The 9,794-nt window shown below is 32.0% G+C and overlaps 1 protein-coding gene across 1 annotated transcript; it reads left to right on the top strand.

Annotated features, from left to right (window-relative positions):
- Positions 1 to 4,761: 4,761 nt before the first annotated feature.
- On the top strand, positions 4,762 to 9,470 carry LOC125071184. Its single transcript, XM_047681291.1, has 3 exons — positions 4,762 to 5,048; positions 7,580 to 7,676; positions 8,700 to 9,470. Exons 1-3 carry the CDS (start codon positions 4,914 to 4,916, stop codon positions 9,053 to 9,055), a joined length of 588 nt encoding a protein of 195 aa, XP_047537247.1. The 5' UTR covers positions 4,762 to 4,913; the 3' UTR covers positions 9,056 to 9,470.
- Positions 9,471 to 9,794: the final 324 nt, after the last annotated feature.

Here is a 9,794-nt window from a genome sequence, read left to right as displayed (position 1 = left end):
AAATATGCTCTGCATAAAATAAATATTATAGGTATATTACTTTTATCAAATATCAATCATTTATTCAATGTAGCGGCAAGAAAAAACCGGCGAAGGAAACAACAGTTTTTTTTTATTTTAGTAAAGAAATAACCAAAAGACATATTTTATTTAGAGAGGAATTTAGAGAGAGAGGATGTTTTAAATTTTACTTTTTTTTTTTAATATTCTACATTATATGAATTAATAACATTAAGTGCTTAAATATATACACAGATATGAATTAAAACAGTTATTGTATAAATCCTGACCGCGTGAAATGGTGGCAAGAATGCTAGCACCATTTCCCCGTTGAATTTCCCTCCTGTCACCAGTGAATGCCTCCACTAAGGCGAGGTGTTATAATTTTAATGAAGCTTTTTGCACCATTACTCCAAGGGCCAAGTGTTTCGACAGCAAATGGGACAAAAAAGTAATTTGACATAAGGCACGAATATTTAGATCTTTATTTTCACTAAATCAGTGACATAATTATTTCTATCGTCATACTGTACCTACATGTTTACTTTTAGATTAAAAAAAACTAATGAGGTATTATCACGAAACAATGTAATATGAGTATCATATCGGTTTCCTATAAGAATGGAAAATTATTTATATATTTATAAATAATCCATGAATTTATACTCAAGGGATTCTTCATATCTATCTAGACCCCAGAAGATCGTTTTCTTTTTATGGCGACCTGAATTCTACTATTAAGATTAAAGGTAGATGCCAAGCGTAATTCCATAACGGTAAGTATAATTGGTTGTCTAGTATCATGTTGTACACAATCAAAGGCTTGAATAAGTCTTAAATATTAGGACAAAAGTAAATTGGAATCTAAGAACTCAATGAAAAAATATTAGATTTTCAATTATTTAATAAATTAACATTGAAAATTCATAATAAATTGAAAACTTACTTTGTAAATGTGTAAACATTATTATATTTTTCATGGAACGAATACTTTTTGTCTAATTTATAAAAGTATTTCATATTGTTGGGTTCTTTTGGAGACCCAGCGCTAGATCCCACTGTTGCCCTTTAGAGTACTAAATCGGGCTGTAAATAGTCTTAATAAGCTTATACATTGGTTGACGAACGATCCTTCGTGAGTCCAAAGATAATCTCCTAACAGTAGTGGTGTGCTATGCATCGTTATCATTTAAAACCATCAATACTAGTGTATTAATAGTTTTAAATGATACGATGATACGTTATTGCGATGTGACGATGATAATAGATTAAATAATGAATTAATCTTCTTTTGCTTGCTTGGCTTTTATTAGTCTCGGATATTTCCAGAGTCTGCCTTTCGACTAACTCCTCCACTTTGAACGGTCTTTAGCGTCACCTGTGTATGTCTATTAGCACTCCTGTCCTGCTTCACGACATCCAGCCATTACTTCCTTGGGCGCCCGGGAGGTTTATTCCAGGGACGAACCACCTCAGACGACGCTCTAGCTTTTCCGCTACGTCATGGACTCCGTGACTACCTCGGATGAACGAGTTGCGTGTGAGATCGCGTTACGGCGCACATCCAGCTTAGCATTTTCATGTAACGTGAAACTCTTGAGTGTGCTGAGATAATGCTGGCCAACATTGGCCTCCATATAGAAGGACAGGTCGGTTGATGCTCTTGTGTACCTACCTGTCCCTTAGCTTAGGCAGTATTCTGCGGTCACAGACAACACGTGTGAACTTCCGTAAATTGAAGTCGCTCTGTATGCACGTACTACGTTTAGGAATAACAGGTGCGCTCCATGTGTATGTTACTTAATATTTCTCTAGCGAAAAAAGAGCTTATAGCTAATATTTTATAAAGTCGCTAATGCTCAATTGTAATTTATTTTATGCCGAATAGCGATGCCTTTGCTTATTATCGTCAATTATAGGCGTCAAAAATCGCAAAGTTGAATAGCTGTCATGGCTAGCGCTGTGTAAATCGAGGAAGTTGTAAGCGACCTAATTTATTACTTGTATCGCGGTAAGAATGCTACACCTAAGTTAAGTGAGGGGGTGATACGACAGCCAGGGTTAACTCATTTGTTTTGGAGAGTGGTCTAAAATTTGTGGTTAGTTAAAATGTTGTTCTAATTATTTTTTAAGAATTATAGCTTATTACTTTTGCTATGTTACTTTAAATTATAATAACTCTGGCGTTTTATGTGGTCCTTGTTTAAATTTAACAATTTTCCTTGGATATATATTTATACTCTTAGTGTTTCCTAATTGGGACAGCTTAAAATTAGTTTTTTTTTTGTTGTAGAGATTATGTTTGTTGTTTTTTTTTAAAACTCAACAATCCAAACGAATACCCCAAACATGAAATAAGCTATCATTCGAAACACAGTTATGTTGTTTTTGTCCCACAACTATTTCCATTCTCTATACAGTGAGTTAATGAATGTTCGATGACTGGTTGGCACCAGCCAACTGTAAGCTTTCTCCTGGCTCAGCGTAACGGATGTATGGATGCTAAATTATTATAGATGGTTCAACACTTTTTTAAGTTTTTATGCCTTTTAAAGAGAAGCCCGTGCTCTTGGCATTAGATCATCCATCGTCATTGCAGCTGTTAAGATCTGGCTGTTATATGTTATAATAAGTTAATCAGCACACGTTAAGCAATCTAACGCATATGACCCACAAAATGCAGCCCTTAGACAGGGTTCTTATGAGACCATTCTTTTTTATTTTTTTTATTTTGTTCGTTACCAGAGTTTACATAGCATATTTAAGGTTGGGTCTCTCTAGTGAGCATGATTCATACTTGTGTCAGAGGGACCCACTCTTCCATAACATGTTGTGTTATATAAGCAACCAAAGAATAAACAAACTTATTTAATTAATATAAAAAAAAAAACAAAGAAAATAAAGTAAAATAAAAAAAAATGATAACTGTTCTTAATAATTATTACAAAGTGCAAGTGTTTTTTGTGAGGCAAGTGTGTGTTTGTGTGTGTGTGTGTGTGTGTGTGTGTGTGTGTGTGAGTGTGTGTGTGTGTGTGTGTGTGTGTGTATGTGTGCGTGGGTGTGTGTGTATGAGTGAGTGTATAAATCATTGATGTACAATTAGTGTATGTGTTTTTATACATAAAAAATATAGTGTTTACTTCCTACGAACGAGTAGTTCGATCTCGTCGTAGCTTTTTGTTATTAACCATTCAAACGTTAATTCTGTAACCTTATCATATTGTACGGGATAAATTTTAGAGACAAGCACATTGTGTTAGATATTGATGACTAGCAAAAGAAGTTTTGGGAGCATACACGTCAGTAACTTTGTAGCTTATTTTTGTCCTCTAAGAATAATCCGTTGAACATACAATTGTCTTACAGTTAATACCTTACACCTTACTTACCTTACCTTACCTTATACGCATAGGGAATTGCAAGAAGTGGATGACTTTTAATAACAATCTTTGGGCTCTTTCAACTTCAATGAATTTTGTTTTAACAGCACCTCCCCACACAGGAATACAGTACCCCAATACAGACTGCGCCAGTGCAATGACAATATTCAAGACCGCATATTTTGAGGCTTGGGGGTCAGGTCCAACTCCGAAGCAAGAATATCAGAATATTAAAGTGTAATGGTGACATAATTCTTCATTCGCCTTGCACGTTTAGATATAGCAAAATCTGGGGTTTTAACGTACTGGAATTCTGAATGCAAATTTTTATAAATAGTTTACCATATTTATATTTTCTGCCATCAGCTGTAACCGACATGCCGTTTCAGTTGTATTTGTTGAGAATGTTGAGATACAATCGTCAACAAAACAAACCATTGTCACAAGGGAGCCGTGTGTCGATGTCGAAAACTGAGGAACGTGAAGTTTTAACATTCTGGGGCTGTCTTGGTGTAAATGCAGCTTATGTACAAACAAATAATCTGAAAAAATAGGGTCCCCATTGAGAATAAGATATTTTTAGTACAAAAATTATTTCGTATTACCTACCACGTTTAAAGTAATATCACCTAACCGAATTAACCCAAATAAACAAATTGCACTTTTACAGGTTTTTTTTTATATTTTTTTCCTATAGTGTCTGGTACTCGGGGTCCTCTCCCTATATATAATATACGCTTTCGAAAAGTACCGCAGACACTGTGCTATAGATGTGCATTTTTAAATTAAATGAAAAAAGTCTTATGGAGCACAACTGTAAAATAAATTTCCTAAAGAAATAAAGGATTGCAAAAGTATGTTGGTATTCAAACTTTAAACCTAATATAATATTGAGAAAAATGGACAAAAAATTATTATAAAAAAAATATTAAAATGTAAATATAAATATATAATAAATATAAAAAAAATAATACAATACACAATATTTTCGATGTTGACTGTTATGTTATGTTAAATTTTGTATTGATACATCACGTATCAATATAAAATTTATTACAAAATTTGACAATCAAATTTACGAACTAAACAGAACAGGTTTTTAATACCGGCTATTTCATCAAATTAAAATATGTGCCTCATAATCTTCGCGTGGAGTTGAATATGTTTTTTTACACATTTTTTGTACCGGTTTATGCTATTCCTAAATGATCTCAGTCATAATTAATTGTTATTATATATATTGTTTCATCATCTAATAACCGTTTTATAAAACATTTTATGGTATGCGTGCGTAACCAAAGGAAGCCTAAAACAAACGAAATCTATAATTAAAAAAAGAATGTTGACTATTTATATTAATTAAGTAGTTACCTACCGCAAGTTCAACAAATACTAAACTTGATCACGTATGATGATTTTATAGTCGCTCTTAACCTGTTCATACAAGCGCTCGTCTTGTGTTTAAGATTAGATGAACATGATTTGTTAATAGTATTTTTAATTAAAAAAAAATATAGTATTTTAATTATATATATGAAAATGTGTAAAATTCGAAGTGTTATTGTGTTGATAACGTACTTTGGGATTGTGGTGACGGCCAAAAATAGTAGTAAAGATGCTATAGGATTTCCTGAAGTCGAAGAAAATCCTCTAATAGCAAATAAGCAGGTAGATAAAACAGTTTTAATAAAAATAATACTTACTGTAATATTCAGTAATGTAAGAAATTATATATAGGATGAATAAAGGGACAGTATATATTAAGTTAAAATTGCAATATATATCTAAAATATATAATTACTTTGTAGCCTATTTTTTATTATAACGTCTAATGTTATTATTTAAATCTAAGTCCGGTATTAAGAAAAACAAAACTAAATCATTTTTCTAACTAATTCAGTTTAGTTTACTTTTGATTAGGACGAATAAATAATTTTAAATCAACGAATAATGCTATTCCTAAATGATCTCAGTCCTAATTAATCGTTATTATTAATTAATTATTATTATATATTTGATTTTCGTATTCTAAAAACATGAAAATGAAATAATAAATGTATGAATATTTATATCCTTAAAATCAGCTACAAGCCGAAATTGACGTCACTAAAAATGTTATCAAGTTCAAATCATTTCTGTGACGTGATTTGAAGAAAACCAGAAACAAAAATGCCAGATGTAAAGGTCGATTTAATATGTGTATGTGTGTTTTTTTTTTACATCGAGTCTCATGACGGCAAAAAGTGCAACATACGTATCGTGTACAAAAAGGGTGACGAGAAGTGTCAGAAGGTTATCACTTTAATTATATCTATAACTCTCATAATTGTTTACTGATTAATGTTTTGCAATCGAGGTTATATGATAAAAGTTTTCTGTGTAATTGTTTTGTTCTTTTAAACATTATTCTTGGTAAATCTTTTTATTTGAATCCATATACAGTAGAAATGTTAAAATATTAGGATTTGCTACAAATTATTTAACAAAACCAGAACAAAAGAAATGTGAACTTCATAAATGCGGACTTTCCTCTATTTCTAACGTTCTGAGTGATATTGAGAGGAGAATTACTCAAGAAGTAGAAAGTTAGTTGCTTTTAGTTAGTTTTTAGTAGGTTTAAAGTTATTAGGTTAGTTAAAATGATCTCATCGCATCATAATAAATCATATTGATATAGAAAATAAATGCGTTTTTAAGAAGACTAAAGAAGGAAAATGTTAATATATACCTATATGATTTACTAAGTACAGCAGGATAAGTAGGCAGTAGGCATAAGCGAAAAACTAAAATTGACAAGAGATCCGTTTAAAGTTTGTAAAATAGGTATCTAAGAAAACTTTCAGACCTCGGCTGGGCACATAGTATTTGACAATGAACTATCTAAATTCGTATCTATCATAATTCATATTCATATGATACATTTAGTATATTTTCAGAAGAATCACTTTCGCCTTTATAATTCTAAGAAATTAAGGAAAAATATATTTTTAAAAATATTTTTAATTTAATGTTATACAATTTTATTATATATATAAACGTCATTTTTATCGTAGATATATAAACGTCATAAATATAGTCTATTTCAATGACAAGAAGACCAATAAATAACATATGACATCGGTCATGGATCGAAAGTTAACTGTAGGTAAATCCCCATTTTCCCTACTTAGTGTTTCGGCTGAAGGATGCGTTGAGGTTACTAAGAGAGATTAATTAATCACACATAAAAAGGGCCAAGGATCGTAGGTTAATTACGAATGAATAATCAAATGACCTAGATTAGGCACGTGAACTTATAGTGCTATGAGCTTACGATTGTTGTGCGATCTTAGATCTCAGATAGTAATAAAAACGCTTTTTTAGGTAGAAGCGAGTGGATTAAAAAGTACGTTATAACGTGACTAAGAGGTTAAAGGAAATCGTAGATATAAAAAGATGCCATGCTCGGTTTTCATACTCTAATGAAAATGAGCTATTTAGCGTACCCTAAATCTGTGTTTACACTAATAAAAAACAATTTTTACATACTAAACCCAAACCTACCAAATTATATGGAATGGAGAGAAGGAAACATCTTGCAAGAATATGAAGTACCAAACTAAGAGTTTTATCAAAGAATTAAGTGAGATTTAGCATCCCAGGAAAATGGTATGAAAGTACATAACAAATCTTCAAAAGTGATACCTGCTGTAATATCATTTGCACGGTCCACAATCGTAGCATTTGACGTAAGAGAATCCATTAACAGTACCTTTAGCCCTATTTGTATTTAACTCTATTACTATTAGCAAGCGAGTCCATATTAACCTTCACAACAGTATCACTCATATTACAAGATTTAGTTTTTCTGATTCTTATATAATTTCCCTATAAGTCAAAGATTTGAAACTAATATTTATATGATTTGTTGCTATTTATTATTATTGCTAAATCAGACAAAAAAATGCTGTAGTTTTTAAGATTCAACCTAGGACTATAAAATATTATCTCTTAGTCACATTAAGGCTTATAAATACGCTACAAGATTTAAAAGTAAAAACCGAGTAGTGTAGGATGTTCAATAGAACATCCTCAAATAATAATTTGAGTACAGTAAATTAAAGTAACTGTGTGACATTATGATGATAACGACATCAATTATTATCTATTAAGACGAGTCAACGATCTTCTTTCGAATGTATACTGTTTTGTATTTTCAGAACCGTGTACCAGTTTTCATTCCGTCCATGTGTCCTGAAAATGAATTGTTTTACCCTGGCGACCAAAAAGACGATTGGATCTGCGACTGCCGACCAGGTAAATGTTTTATTAGTTTCGCTACTATGTTTTGTTACGATAGCTGTACATTGACGTACATATTTAATACTTAAATAATTAAATATTTGTTAAAAACTTCACCAAGCAATCGTCATCCACTGCTTGACATAGGCCTCTTAAAAGGCACACCAAAGCTCAATTTTAAAATTTCGTATGTAGTTGGGTCTTGTAACTTCATCAGGTCCACCTGCCTGGAGAGCGCCTTGCGCTACGTTTGCTAAGCTGTGGTTTCCACTATAGGACTCATCTGCTCCAACAGTTATCTGTCCTTCGGCGTTCTCGGTTCGGTGATGTGTGAAGTGTTGCAGTGGGGACGCTACTGCCTATCCCATCAATTTTCCTAATTATTTTAGTCACTATTAATTGATCATCCAATTTAGGTGGCTGATATTGTTGATGGTGATGTTGTTCTGACCGATCTTGGTCATGGCGTATAATCCCAAGTAACAAGCCAATTACGCAGGACTATTATATTGGACTATTATAGTGTGTGCACAAACATAGGTGCACTCTTTATTTCCTCATTCTCATAATCCGATGGGACGGCAAATCCGACACTACTGGAAAGACGCTGGACCAACGGCATAACGCGTTTACCGAGGCACAGGAGTTCACACACTTCTAACTTTCAGAGTCAGGAATATTGCTGTGACTTTTTGCACAGTAATACCCAATAACTTTTTATCAATCCGACCTGGGGTTTCAATGAAGAGCCTCAGGATCTATGGCCTTGAATCTAGCAACTAAAGGAAGTTGGCTCTCTGGCTAATATCAGATAATAGAATATTTAATATAATTAAGTTTTAACAATCAAGTATTAACAAATTATATTAAAGAATATATAGTAGGTATAGCCCAAGAATAGCTTTTCTCCTTTACTTGGTAAAATATGTGACCCTAGTATAAAAACTACTTTGGGTTTGAGCAATAATGTGTTTAGAAATAACATTCACTGTTTGAATATATGTTATTTTTGTTTGTATAAATAATTCGTGTTTACAGGTAATTTATATCATCCAAACTCAGATGCGTGTTGGCCAGCATACCAAAGAGGCCCATGTGCATATAGTGAGTATTTAATATTGCCCACTGATACAGTTATACCTGTTTGCAAGAAAAATCCTTGTATAATAGATACAATGGTTCCTTGGAAAGGAAACTGTGAAAAGTTGGGTTCAATAGTTGCTTGTGGTGCTGATAAGTTTCCAGCCGAGGCTCTGTGGGTTAATGCGACTTCGCTGAATATTGAATGTTTACAAATCAATACTGAATACAGATTTAATATTGATTACTATTACGAGAAAAATGTCACATGTTGTCCAGGATGTAAGAGGTATATTCAAAATAAATGCCCGTGATGTATAATTCTTACGGATAATCAAATTGTATACTTTTTTATCAATAAAATAATAAAAATAAAATAATAAAAACCTTTTGCAAACAAGCTTTTATTTAAGCCATGTATTAACAAAAAACTTATGACGTAACAAAAAAATATGACGAAATGATGTTGAGTACACGAAGAGCTACTATCTGTTGATTTGAACTGGTATAATATTCACTTATTACATTTGACCACATACTAACAAGTTAAGTTAAATAAAAGCTTGTAAAACAGTATTTGTGTAATATAGATATGACACGTAATATTTTACAAAATTAAACTGTTGAAGCAAACGTGTAAAAGGGTTTTAAACGAAAAATATGTATAGATTAGCTAGTTAAACTAATGCCAATATTATGTACGCTTTTTAAGCATTTAATAGTTTAATTAATAAAATATATTGTTGATAAAAATGAATTTTATTTTATGGTCGAAACTTGACTTAATAAGGAAAAACTTATATATAATTCACAAGAGTAATTTGACCTAAGAACCAAGAGGAATTTTTTAGAGGATTTTACATTATATATCATTTAAAATGAAAGTTTTTGGCGTCATAAGAGAGTTAATCACCTCAATCAGCTAAATTTTTAACAAGGAATCAACTCGTTAAGCACTTCTAAAGAAAAGTAGTGGAAGTCCCCTTTTTGCAGTGTATACACCACGCAGATGCCAAATAAGGGCAAGCGAATGTTGATAATAGTTCTTTCGTC

The sequence above is a fragment of the Vanessa atalanta genome, chromosome 18 (assembly GCF_905147765.1).
Source record: "Vanessa atalanta chromosome 18, ilVanAtal1.2, whole genome shotgun sequence".
NCBI classification, from domain to species: Eukaryota; Metazoa; Arthropoda; class Insecta; order Lepidoptera; family Nymphalidae; genus Vanessa; species Vanessa atalanta.
The sequence above is the reverse complement of the archived record's forward strand: the minus strand, read 5'-3'. Positions and strand labels throughout refer to the sequence as shown.